Raw genomic sequence first — 13,704 nt, forward strand, 5'->3', positions numbered from 1 at the left:
AAATTTTTTTCCCATGTCATTAGTTTATTTACAATCATATCTAGCATAAGAATTTGAAAGGTTAAGCCATTTTTCATCGATTTCATTTCTTAAACATTCTTTATAGTTGTTAAAGGGATGAATGAAAATATTCTGCTTTCTTAAGTAGTCACTGCTGTCTTAGGAAGAAAAGAGCAACAGATCCAGATCTGTAAGTTCACAGTTGTCAGAGCCAGTGACCGACGGGGATTTCCTCACAGTGGCTACAAGAAGCACAGAGGTGGTGAACTCTGGACGTTCTGGCCTAATACGGTTCTGTTGGACGCTCTGTAAGGCTGCAGACAGAGCGGGAATGTGGAAGTAATGACCGCAGCACTATCTCCCTCACGACCTTGATGTCTGAATCACCAAGGGAAGAGGAGAATTACAGACATATTTCTTACTCCTTTTGTAGAGTCCCGGAGGACTAGAAAATACCGTCACCATGCAGGAGCCCATCGAGCTGTCCAGCCACGGTGAAGGGCCGTCAAGTGAACACGCCAGGGAGCCATTTTCAAATGGCTGGCCACCTCAACTGCAGTACATCTGCTGTGCTCCTTTGCCATGGAACTTTCCTTGACACCCAGGCCATAGGTTCAAGGGCAGCCAGCTTCTTCACTAAGTGACTGTTCGTCTTGGGACCATTTACACACCTCTTCCTCCTCATTTCTCCTGAAATTCCTATACCTAGCTGCCTCTGCCATTTGCTCATTCTTCTGCCTCTGGGTGGCTAGATCCTTGATTTCCAACCAGCTCGCAAGCTTCTTGACTACATAGGTGGTGTCCATGCACTCAGGCAATCCCTGAAATGACACTGAAGGGTTAAGTTTGGGGATCAGCTGAATCAGCTCTGGACTCTCTCTCTCTCTCTCTCTCTCTCTCTCTCTCTCTCTCTCTCTCACACACACACACACACACACACACACACCCTGACAAACATACACACACACCACCACCACCAACAACAAAGTTAACAGCAACAATCTGGACTAGATTTTGACTCCTTTCTGTCTGTCTTCCTCCGCCCTTTAAGTTACTGTTGAGTAGTTAAGGAATACAGTCTGAGCTAGGCATATTTATTTCTGAGACAAGATCTTTCTACAGAGCTCTGGCTGTCCAGGCCGGCCTCAAACTCCCAGAGATCCATCTGCCTCTGATTCCTGAGTGCTGGGATTAAAGGTGTACGCCACCACCTTCGACTCTTAATTCACTAGCTAGCTCAGTAGTAGCCTTTGGGAATTCACCGTCTCTGGCTTCTCTGTCCCGAGTGCTGGGATTGCCTTCTGTGCCTGCACACCCACCCTGCAGGTGTCAGGCCATGTGGGATAGGGTGACCATGTCTGTGGGTGAAGTGAATTGCCTCATGGGGAATGTTCCTCCAGGAACTCCCAGTAAACTCCTCAACAACGGAAAAGGCAGGTAAATTCCTAGTCTACTAACCTTTATGATTTTAGCAAAACACCCCTGGGCAATCTCACTTGCAACCCCCACTTCCTGAAGCTGTTGGGAGCAGGTGGCTGCCATTCTTCACTTTAACCAGAGAGGGTACTACCAGCGTGTGGCCAGCCTAGGAAAAACAGAACCCACAAGCCCAAAGCGGCATGGAGTGTCTGTCATGGAAATGCCTGCCGGCGTAAATTAAAGGCTATCTGCTCCCAAGTTTGGGCTCCTCCTTAACCTCTTTATGCTTTTCTTTTTATTCTGGAGACTTTTGGGGTGAAGGAGGAGAGAAGAGTGGGGGAGAATTTGAGTCCACATCTAAAGCCACATGGGTTTGTCAGTACAAATCTATATGAGATTGCCCAGGCTTTGAAGAACGCATCCTTGGGGCAGTTTCTCCAATCTGTGACTCAGAGGTCCCTTCTTATATATACACAGAGCAGAGTGCTGACCAGGAAGCACATTGGCTATCACTTCCTGTGGCCGTGAACTATTGTCAGGTTAGTCAGAACTTACGAAACAGACCACATGCTCTCTGTCTCTCTCTGACCCCTACTACCGAGTGTGCATGCGTGCGTGTGTGTGTGTGTGTGTGTGTGTGTGTGTGGTGTGTGTGTGTAGGCACGCACACTGGGAAAAGGAGAAAATCTTTTGAAGGTTCACTTTAAAAGGTGAGAATTAGCCGGGCGGTGGTGGCTCACGCCTTTAATCCCAGCACTCGGGAGGCAGAGGCAGGCGGATCTCTGTGAGTTCGAGACCAGCCTGGTCTACAAGAGCTAGTTCCAGGACAGGCTCCAAAACCACAGAGAAACCCTGTCTCGAAAAACCAAAAAAAAAAAAAAAAAAAAAAAAAAAAAAGGTGAGAATTAAACTGAAAGAAGCCAGATGCATCTGCAGCTCTGCACTTAGCCACACGCCCAGGGCTGATGAATGAACGGCAGGCCTCACAGAGCGCAGCTTTATCCACCACCTACCAGCTGATGAGCTGCGCAGACTGGGCAGAGGCAACCCTGGACAGAAACCCAGTGATCACACTGATAGCCGGTCACAACAACGACCCTGCCCAGCTTCCATAACCAAACCTGAACGCAGCCAGAGCTTACTTAGGGTTTCATCAGCAGCCTCAAGTTCCCTGGCCAAACTCACAAGGCTCCTGTGGGAGATGCTATCCACTAACCTGAATGCTACTGCCAGGTGAAATTAAACTGGAATTAATCTGCTTCTTGCACACGCTGTTTATCTGTGTCTTTAGGATAACGTCTGAAAATTCCACGGAGAAGTTGTCCACAATTCAGGAGGCAAAGACAGATTACCAAGTACTACAAACCAGTCGGTACTTTATCCTTGAGCCAATGAAACCTGAGCCCGCTTTTCCCCCCACAGCCGGAGACTGCATTCTTGTGAGAAGGGCTCAGTTCCATCTGGTTGGTTCTTTCCCGGTTAGATAATCCCAGACGTATCCATGTAACATGCGAGCCGCTGTCAAACAGTGCTGAGCCATCTCCCCGGGACAGCTGTTTCGCACAAGGGCTGCGTTGTCTGAGGAGAGTGGGTATCGGTTTCCCTTCAAGTGCTTGGGAGACTCTGTCAGCTGCCTTGGCTCAAAGAAAGCCTCGCCCACTGCAGACTTCCATTATTCTGTTATCTGGCCCCAAACCACTCTCGACTGGGAGGGTCGAAGGCCTAAATCAAGAACCAGTCTTTGTTCTGCTTGGCTTTTTATCGGGGGAAGTAATAGCTCCACACACCCAAAGAATGTATGGTCTTACTCTTCCGAAGCTAGCTGGCTTGCTTTCACTCTTCCCTGGGCTCCAGGTGAACTGGGAACGCCAAAAACTATTCACAGGGAGGAGTCGTCAGAATCTCCATAGATGATGACCGCAGAGGCACTGAAAACGAGATGGAGCTTTCCTTCTCTAATAGAGACCACTCTAACTCCCCACACACCCAGATCTCTGATTTGCTTCAAGTAGTAATCCAGCAAACAGATTCCTTACCTCCCTCTCCCTCTCCCCTCCCCCCTCCCTCTCTCCCTCTCTCTGTTTTGGACTGTGGACATCTGTGTTTTGAACTTAGACATTTAATAAAGTATCTTACATCGTGTGTTGTTAGGAACAGAACCTAAAGCCTTGAATTTGCCAGGAAAGCTGACAACCACTTGCCTATACCCCTAAGAACACCTGTGGGGGGGGGGTCAGAGGTCAACCTGTGGGCGTGGGTTCTCCCCTCTGTCATGTGGTTTCTGGGACTGAATTTGATGGTCAGGTTTTGTGGCAAGCACCTTCAAGTGCTGAGCCATGTCATACCCCCACTCCACCATTTTTAAATGTGCATCAAGCATTTGAAATATTTAAAAACTGGGATAACTCTGAACCCTGTTCCTAACCCTATCTAAAATCTAACCTGGTTGTTGGCTGGTAAGGTTTTAGACAAATGAGCTAATCTAAACCTAATCCTAACCCTAACTGTAACCCTAATCATAACCCAGCCCTCTTCCTGTGACTAACCCTAACCCTGACCTTAAACCTAACACTTTTTTGCTGTTTTGTTTTGTTTTGTTTTTGTTTTCCAAGACAGTGTCTCTCTATGCAGCTCTGGCTGTCCTGGAACTCACTCTGTAGACACACTTAGAGCCTGCCTCTGCTTCCCTAACCCCGAGTGCTGGGACTGAAGGCATGTGGCACCACTACTTGGCAAACTTAACAGTTTCCCTAACCCTGGTCCTATTATAAATAAATAAACGAATAAATAAATAAATAAATAAAATGCAAGCAAACAAAAAGTTGGGAAACTGAGCAAGCGCTGTGTTCAGAATTTCCCCTGTCCTCACTGTGTCTGATGACTGTAAACATGAGGTCCCCTGAGAAATTTTTGTCAAATTTTTCCTCTTTTTCTTTTCAGGAAAAAAGAACACATGAAATGTATACCTTAACTAAAGCACAGGGACACTGGACTCTAAACAGACACTGCCCCTGACCCCCAAAGAGATGTCTTCTCTGCAGAGGACGCAAAGAACCTCTGCAGCGGTCACATGACCTGGACAACCCAGAAGTAGCTGCTTGATTTGTTTCTTTGTCTGTTATCCACAGATGAAAACAAGAGTTGGTTACTTAGAATTTAGCTCTTCTCTGAAAACTGGGGCTGACAGAAAGGAAAAAGAGAGAAGAAAGGCTGGATCAGAGAATTTGGGACACTGACTGAGGCTGTCATCAGAATAGAGGGACAATTGCCAAGAAGCCAGGGGCAAATACGCGTGGCAAGCTTTCCTGAGGGTCTTGCCAAGCAACACACAGTGTCATTATCTTGTCAGCTGTGGTGTGTGTCCTGCCAGACACTTCTGTGTTCTGTGACCTCAGACTAGGCATTGCAGAGAGCTGTTCGGATGGCAAGGGAAAAAGGCATCTGTCAAAGGCTCCAGCTTTCTCCTAGGCAGCAGTTTTTCTCAGGGTTTCTCCCACAGAGCGCTGGTTCCCGCTAACTTCCGTTTGCCTCATCTGAAACTGGCAATGGTTTGTCTTTGGAATTATCAGTTAACTTCAGAAATCGGGAATCCCAGCACACGAAAGCATGGCTGGGGGATGAGATAAACGAGACTCGCTTCAAGTGCTCGTGTGTTAAAACTGTATCTCAGAAGCCGGGCAGGAACTATGGAGCTCACTGAGTTATCCACCGGGTTCTCTCACCCCTGACAAATCTATCCCCTAGTCTGAGGAGCCCATATCGTACAAGGGATGATCCTTGATGCTTTTATTGCAAAAATAACGGCTAGTTACTTGCTGTGATCTGAATGTTTGTATTCCTTCGAAATTCTATGTTGAAGCTCTTCACTGAGGAGCAAGTCTAGAAGAGATGATTAGCAGGTGGTATCTCGCACCTTTGATCCCAGCACGCAAGAGGCAGAGACAGGAAGACGTCAGAATTCAAGGCCAGCCTGGTCTACGGAGTTCCAGGACAGCCAGGGCTACACAGAGAAACCTCTCAAAAGAAAAAAAAGAAAAAGAAAAAAGGACGGAAGAGAGTAAGAGAGAGAGGGAGGGAGGGAGGGAGGGAAGGAGGAGGAAGGAAGGAAGGAAGGAAGGACGAAAGAAAGAAAAAAGATGATTAGGTCATGGGGGTGGGACTCTCAGGAACAGAATTAGTGGATTCCTAGATGAGGCCTGGAGAGCTTGCAGCCTTTCTGCAGCCTGAAAGTGCGTCAGGAAGGTCCCGTGCTGAAAGCAGACAGTGGGCTGTAGCAAACTGACCAGACTAACGTACTACTTACTATGCACTTTTTACTTAAGTAGGAAGAAAGGTGTTGCTAACTTAAAAAACCAGGGCCTGGAGAGATGGCTCAGTGGTTAAGAACACTGGCTGGGCTGTTCTTGTAGAAAACCTGGGTTTGAGTCCTGGCACCTACGTGGCAGCTCACAACCATCTGTAACTCTAGTCTTAGGGGACTCAACCCCCTCTTCTGGCTTCTGAGGGCACCAGGCATGCACATGGTGCACAGACATATGCAGACAAAACACCCATATGCATAAAGTAAATAAATGAAAATTTAAAAAGTTTTATAAGATTAAATATGTCCAAGATTTAAATGTATACGTAATGATCCCATCTTATGTAACAGAGAGGCTAGATATGTAAAGGCGAATAAGACAAAAATAACTTCTTCCTGGGCTGTGGTGGTACACACCTTTAATTCCTAAACTCAGGAGGCAGAGGCAAGCATATCTCTGTGAGTTCAAGGCCAGCCTGGTCCACAAAACCTGTTCTAGGATAGCCAGAGCTGTTACACAGAGAAACCCTGTCTCAAAACAAAACAAAACAAAACAAAACAAATAAACAAACAGAAAAACAAAAGCAAAACCCAAAACTCTTCTTGCTGGAAGTAATGGCACTCATCTTTAATCCCAGCATTCGGGAGACAGAAGCAGTTGGATCTCTGTGAGTTCAAGGGCAGCCTGGCTATAAAGAGAGACACCGTCTCAAACAAAAACCACTGGGCAGTGGTAGCGCACACCTTTAATCCCACACTCAGGAGGCAGAGGCGGACGGACCTCTGTGAGTTTGAGGCCAGCCTGGTCTACAGAGAGAGTTCCAGAACAGGCCACAAAGCTACAGAGAAACCCGGTCTTGGAAAAACCAAAAAAATAAAAATAAATAAAAAAATAAATAAATAAAAAAAATAACTTCTAACTTTATGAAGCTTTTGTACTGAAAATGAGAACATAGACTATCATAAAGAGGCTGGAAGGCCTGAGAGTGGTTAGGCACCCCCAAAGTCCTGGCAGCCATGCCCAGTGCACCCCAACAGCAAACTCATTTTGGACAATAAACAGAGGCATTACTTTGCAATGACCTATAGTTTTACTCTCTCCTTCCTTTCATTCTCTCTCCCTTCTGCCCTTCCTTTCATTTCTCTCTCTTTTTTGCCTGTTTTGAGAATGTATTTAATCACAACATTTCTCCCTTCCCATTCCTGCTCCGAGAGTCTCCAAACAAAAGGTAGGCACCCAAAAGCCCAATTCTGCATTCTTGGCAGCTATTGGAGCCCCACCCCCAAGTTGCCAGGCATCTAAACCCATGCCCAAGTGCTTAGCTTTTGACCATACTTGGACACAAACCCAGTTTGTGGCAGACATACCATCACCCCTCACGTACAACCTAAAAAATCTCCCGGCTGTAGTTTGGGGATGGGACTTTTCTGGCCCAGTCTCTGGGATCAGAGAACCTACCTGGGAGTTGCTCTCAATAAACCTGTTACACTTTTTCAATTTGGCTTGACCTGGCTTACTGTGAAGGTAGGGAAACTTACCATATGAGGAGGATGTGTGGCAAAAAAAACCCTATTACTCACTCTGTAGTCCTGGCTGGTCTGGATTTTGCTATGTAGACAAGGCTGGCCTGAAATTCTTTTTGTAGCCCAGGCTGGTTTTGAACTCATAGAGAGAATACTTGTCTGTGGCTCCAGAGTGCTGGGATCAAGGATGTATACCACCAGGGCCCAGCATAAATTCAATGTTTTTAAAGATGTTTATTTATTTATTTATTGTTTGTTTGTTTGTTTAAGGTTTTTCGAGACAAAATTTCTCTGTAGCTTTGGAGCCAGTTCTGGAACTCCCTCTGTAGACCAGGCTGGCCTTGAACTCACAGAGATCCACCTGCCTCTGCCTCCCGAGTGCCACCACTGTCAGCCAGATTGTGGCTTTCTATTCTATTAGTGTACAGCTGAGATAAGTTTGGCCTAAAGCTGCTTCCTACACAGCTACACAGTTTACGCTAAAGGATACTTTGTACATAGAGAATAGTAACCTAACTGGATGTATCAACAGACTGGTAAAAAAAAAGTTTCATTACATTTTGGGGAAATTTATTTTCAGGTGTGTGACTTTGTTTACGCTGCAATTATTTAACTCTATGAAGCTGTGTTACTGTGACTGTCTAAAAACACTTAATGGTCCTAATAGAGATGAACAGCCAACAGTGAGGCAGGAGCAAGGATAGGCTGGGCTGGCAGGCAGAAAGAACGTGTAGAAAAAGAAATCTGAGAGGAGGGAGCAAGGAGCAAAGGCGAGAACAAGGAGAGGAGGATATCAGGGGTTGGTTACACAGCAAGCCAAGGAGAAAGAGGCAAAGAAAGGTATTAAGAAATAGATAAAAACCCAGAGGCAAAAGGTAGTCAGGATAACATAAGCTAAGAAAAGATGGCTGGAAACAAGCTAAGCTAAGGCCAGGCATTCATAACTAAGAATAATTCTTTGTCTGTGATTTATCTGGGAGCTGGGGGATAGGCCCCCCAAAAGCCAAAACAATACACATCATACAACAATTTTGGTCAATCAGAAGTGACCCGAGAGGGCTGGAGAGATGGCTCAGCAGCTAACTGCACCTACTGCTTTTGTAGAGAACCTGGGTTTGGTTCCCAGCACCTCTTTGGAGGCTATCAATCAGCCTTAACTTCAGTACCTGGGGATCTGATGCTTTCTTCTGACCTTCATGGGCACCAGATACACATGTGGTGCACATGGTATATGCAAAGGCAAAATATTCATACACATAAAAATTCATAAAGAAGTCTTTACATTTTTTAAAAAAAATTTATATACGTTGGCGTTTTGCCTGCATGTACGTCTGTATGAGGATATCAGATCCCATGAAATAGGAACCTCAGACAGTTGTGAGCTGCCATGTGGGTGCTGGGAATTGAATCTGACTCTTCCGGAAGAGCAGCCAAGGCTCCCAACCACTGAGCCATCTCTCCAGCCATAAATAAGTCTTTAACAGAAAAAAAAGGCAGTTAGCTGGCTATGCATGGCTGCACACACCTTTAATCCCTGCATCCAGGAACTAAAAGCAGGTGGATCACTATAAGCTTGAATACAGCCTGGCCTACATAAAAATTCCAGGTCAGCTGGCCCTGCATGGAGATGCATGCCTACAACACCATAACTTGAGAGGCTAACATGCATTTATAATCCCAGCACTTGGGAGGCGGAAGTAGGAAGATCAGAAGTATACAGCTTTCTTTTGCTACTGAGCTCCAGGCTAGCCCCTGTCTCAAAAAAACAAACAGGCGGGCTGGAGAGATGGCTCAGTGGTTAAGAGCATTGCCTGTTCTTCCAAAGGTCCTGAGTTCAATTCCCAGCAACCACATGGTGGCTCACAACCATCTGTAAAGAGGTCTGGTGCCCTCTTCTGGCCTGCAGACATGCACACAGACAGAATATTGTATGCATAATAAATAAATTTAATAAAACAAACAAACAAAAAAACCAAACAGGCTAAAAGACGCAATAAGCAGGGTTTCTGTGGGCATACACACTATTTTAATATTGCATGTTAATAAAACTATACGGATTATTATTACCCAACACACACATGTATACACACATTGTGTATTAGTATTAATTATCAACCTGACAAAATCTAGAACCAACTGGGAGGTGAGCCTGTGTGTACGATTGAGAGATTATCTTAATTGTGGTGATTGCGGTGGGGAAGAGCTGCCCACTGTGGATGGCACCATCCCCTAGGTAGGGGGTCCTGAGATGCACACAAGGAAACAGCGAGTTGAGTACTAATCTGTAGCTATTTGTCATTGTTTTCTTTGCATTGGCGGGACAGAGTGTGCAGACCCTGCTGCAAACTCACCCCCCCCCCCCCCCCCGCGACCTCAGACAGTGGACAGGGAGCTGAAATAAGCCCATTTTCCCTTACATTCCATTTGTAGTGGACCTTACCACAGAAACCGAAAAGAAACTAAGACATCTCTGGACCCTGTCGACTTGACAAGGTAAAACACTCTGAGCGTCAGGAACCTCAACTAGGAAAATGGCCCCCTAAGGTGGGTTGCAGGCAGGGCATTTTCTTAATTAGTGATTGATGGGGCGGGGGCGGGCCCAGCCCATTGTGGGTGGTTCCATCCTGAGCTGGTGTCCTGGGTTGTATAAGAAAGCAGGCTGAGCAAGCCAGTAAGCAGCTCTCCTCCATGGCCTTTGCATCAACTCCTGTCCCCAGGTTCCTGCACTGCTTAAGTTCCTGTCCTGACTTCTTCAGTGTTGAGAAGTGGAAGTGGAAGCCAAATAATCCCTTTCCTCACCAGCTTGCTTTTGCTCATGGTGTTTCATCGTAGCAAAAGTAACCAGGACTAAGGCAGACCTTTAAAACTAGTTAGATTGGGCTGGAGAGATGGCTCAGTGGTTAAGAGCATCGCCTGCTCTTCCAAAGGTCCTGAGTTCAATTCCCAGCAACCACATGGTAGCTCACAACCATCTGAAATGAGGTCTGGTGCCCTCTTCTGGCCTGGAGACATACACGCAAACAGAATATTGTATACATAATAAATAAATAAATAAATAAATATTAAAAAAAAACTAGTTAGATTATTATTATGATGATGATGATGTTTTTCGAGACAGAGTTTCTCTGTGTTGCCCTGGCTGTCCTGGAACTCACTCTGTACACCAGGCTGACCTTGAACTCACAGAGACCCACCTGTCCCTGCCTCCTGAGTGCTGGGATTAAAGTTGTGCACCTTTAACTACCCATCTAGTTAGAATTATTTTTAATCCCTTGGGATCAGACACATTCCAAGTTGATCTGGGGAAGTGGGGATCCTGGGAGAGTGAGACCACTGCCATGCTGGTCTTGAATGTTTTTCTATGAAGGAAGTCACAGATCTTAGAGCTGGAGGAGGTGGCATCTGCTTAGGGGCTTTTTTCTTGAGCAGTCTAGCAGTTTCTGGTTTTTTCAGTGGGATTGCCCAGCTCTTCCGGGAGTTTGGGTTTGGGGTGTGAAACAGAAGGTTATAGAAGCTGAGCTGGTGGGAGCGCAAACAGGAAAGTCTACAAACACACACCGGCACCGCCCACAGCACAGCCACAGACATGAGTGGCCGGCGGTACTTACTGTCCTCGGGGAGGTTGTTTTCCCGCTCTTCCCTCTCCATCTGCTGGCACCAGCCTTCCATGCGGTCCCGCTCTGCCTGGAGAAGCTTCAGGAACCAGTGGCCGTCCCGGTGGCACACGGACCTTTGAACGGCCTCCAGAGGGTCTTCTGTGATAGAGTCAATCCAGGGGTCAGGAGGAGGCAGGATGGAGGGGTCAAAATCCGTGTCAAAGTCATCATCGGCCGCGCAGGCGTGGTAATGGTTTCCTGAACCCTGGATGCTGACAGTGGATGTGCTGGCGTCCCGGGAGAACTGCCTGGCCATCGGGCCGGGACACGAATTGTCCTCTATAGATTCCAGAGAATTTTCCAGATTGTCATGGAAGTCCAGGTCAGCCTGCACTGCGGCGGTCACACTGTTGGACCGAGTGAACCTGCGGAAGCTTGGGAGAGAAGAGACATGGGGTTTAGTTCCGGGATATTTATTGAAGTGTATCTATCGAAGTACATGTTTTATTTGTTTTAGTGGATCTGACGAGGGGTGTGGTCGCATCTTCTCAGCGTTTAAAGGAACTGCTGGGAGTGACCTTTGGGGTGAATATGCTGGTTGCCACAGATCTAAATCTTTGTTAAATATGGAATAATAAGGCATAAGTAGAGTAATTTTATAGGTGGAGCAAAACATAGAGCTCCCGAAATCACTATGATGTCCAGTATCTGCCTTCTTCTCCAGACCTGGGGTGGCTTTCAGACGGCCACTGGAGAAGCAAAACGTTTCCATTAGATTTTTGTATAATTATCTGCGAGATGGGAGAACAATGCAAGCTGAGCTTGACCAAGACTCACAATTCTTGCATTTTCTAGGGACACCTCTTAGGAGAAAGATTTCTTCAACACTCGTTAGGTTTCCTTTGAATTCAACCCTTTTTGCTCGGTAAGCATTCACCTGACAGGCCTGGAGGTCCATGTAATAACATGGTTCAGAGTCTTTGGGATAAAGACCAAGTTTACAGTTCTAGAGTTCTCCATGACTACCCTCCTGTGCTTTTGCTTGCTTTACCATAATTCGTCCAATGTGGCAAAACACTGCTTATTAACGGACTTAGTTTGGGCATTTCTCTCTCTTTCTCTGTCTCTCTGTTTTGTTTTGTTGAGACAGGGTTTCTTTGTATAGCCTTGGCAGGCCTGGAACTAGCCCAGTAGACCAGGCTGGGCTGGGACTCACAGAAATCTGTCTGCCTCTGCCTCCTGAGTGCTGGGATTAAGGACATGTGCCACCACTACCTGGTTAGTTTGGGCATTTTTATATGGATATTCATGAGAACTTTTTATTTATTTATTTATTTACCAAATAGTTCTGTGTATCTATTGCTTACCCCTACTATGAAGGTGAGGGCATGTGGCCTGTCAGAGGGTTGTGATGGATTCAAGTATCAATTTCTCTATACCCCATCAATATCACCTCTTATTCACTAGGTCTCTCTGTGTCTCTGTGTTTAATGTGTGTGTGTGTGTGTGTGTGTGTAGTATATGTGCATATGTTGGGAGCACACACATGTGCATACATATGTGAGTTTAGAGCAGTAGTTCTCAACCTGTGAGTCTGACCCTTACATTACAATTCACAACAGTAGCAAAATCACAGTTATGAAGTAGCAACAAAAATAATTTTATGTCTAGGGATCACCACAGCATGAGGAACTGTATTAAAGGGTCGCAGCGTTAGGGAGGTTGAGAACCACTGCTCTAGAGAAAGACATTGGTTATTCTGTTCCCTTGAGACAGGGTCTTCCACTGCACCTGGAACCAGGCCGATAGCCAAGAGGACCCAGTGAGCTTCTTGTTTCTGTTCCCCACATTGCTGGGGCTACAGTCAGGTATGTGGGTGCTGGGGATTTGAACTCAAATCCTCATGCTTAAGCGGTAAACATGTTTGAAAGAATTATTTTGATTTTACATATCTGAGTGTTTCGCCTCACTCAATACATATATATTGTATGTATAATAAGTATGTACGTGTGTGTATGTGTGCGCGTGCACTGTGTATGTGCCTGGTGCCCTCAGGGGCCAGGAGAGGGTGTTGAATCCCCTGGAACTGGAGTTACAGACACTGTGAGCCACCGTGTGGGTTGCTGGGAGTCCTCTGCAAGGGCCGCCAGTGCTCTTAACCACTGAACCGTCTCTTCAGCACCTTAGTTTAAAAAAAAGTTAGCTTCTGGGTCCCACAGTCATGCATGCGCCATGGGCATTCAGGTAAACTGCCTGGTCACCCCAGTGCCTGAAGCTGTATGTAATCTACGCACAGTGTGGTCACGTAATCTATGCACGACATAGCTACATAAGCCCCTGTGCGCATGCGCTAGACGGCCTTTAAAGGCAGACACGCCCACTCCACCCCCCCTCCTCTCCTCTCCTCTCCTTCTCTCTCTCTCTCTCTCTCTCTCTCTCTCTCTCTCTCTCTCTCTCTCTCACCGCATTGACGCTTTGCTTTCAGACAGGACCCTGCATTACTCTCCCCTCCCCGCCCCCATTAATAAAACTCTTAAAGTGGGTTTCCTTGTGTATCCTGTGATTTGTTCTTGTAGCCGGTCGATTTCCAATTAATGTTTCATATGCAATAGTACCAACTGGAAAGGATTGTGCCTTAAGCAAAGTCTGTGCAGCATTAAATAGCTCAGACATTTGCAATTCTCTGGGATTACCCTGTGTCAGTTAATTAAAACTAATGCTTGTTTTAACATCAAAACAAAGGTCCAGATAACATAGGGAAGCAGTCATGTGAACAAGTTAAATCAAGTCGTCAAAAGGAGAAAGGATCATTATTCAAAAAAAAAAAAATCCGTATTTTCCCCTAGAGATTATATGTCAAAGATG

The 13,704-nt window shown here is 46.1% G+C and overlaps 1 protein-coding gene across 12 annotated transcripts in view; it reads right to left on the reverse strand.

Annotated features, from left to right (window-relative positions):
- Nucleotides 1–13,704, reverse strand: part of LOC121458699 (disks large-associated protein 1) — a 798,580-nt gene that overhangs the window by 17,213 nt on the left and 767,663 nt on the right. For all 12 annotated transcript variants that reach the window (XM_041667976.1, XM_041667977.1, XM_041667979.1 and 9 more), the window contains one exon: nt 10,852–11,273. In XM_041667976.1, coding sequence (XP_041523910.1) covers nt 10,852–11,273 — 422 coding nt within the window. The remainder of the gene's footprint in view (nt 1–10,851; nt 11,274–13,704) is intronic.

The sequence above is a fragment of the Microtus oregoni genome, unplaced genomic scaffold, assembly GCF_018167655.1.
Source record: "Microtus oregoni isolate MIOR12 unplaced genomic scaffold, Mior012 000018F_ref0000195, whole genome shotgun sequence".
In the NCBI taxonomy this organism is placed as follows: domain Eukaryota; kingdom Metazoa; phylum Chordata; class Mammalia; order Rodentia; family Cricetidae; genus Microtus; species Microtus oregoni.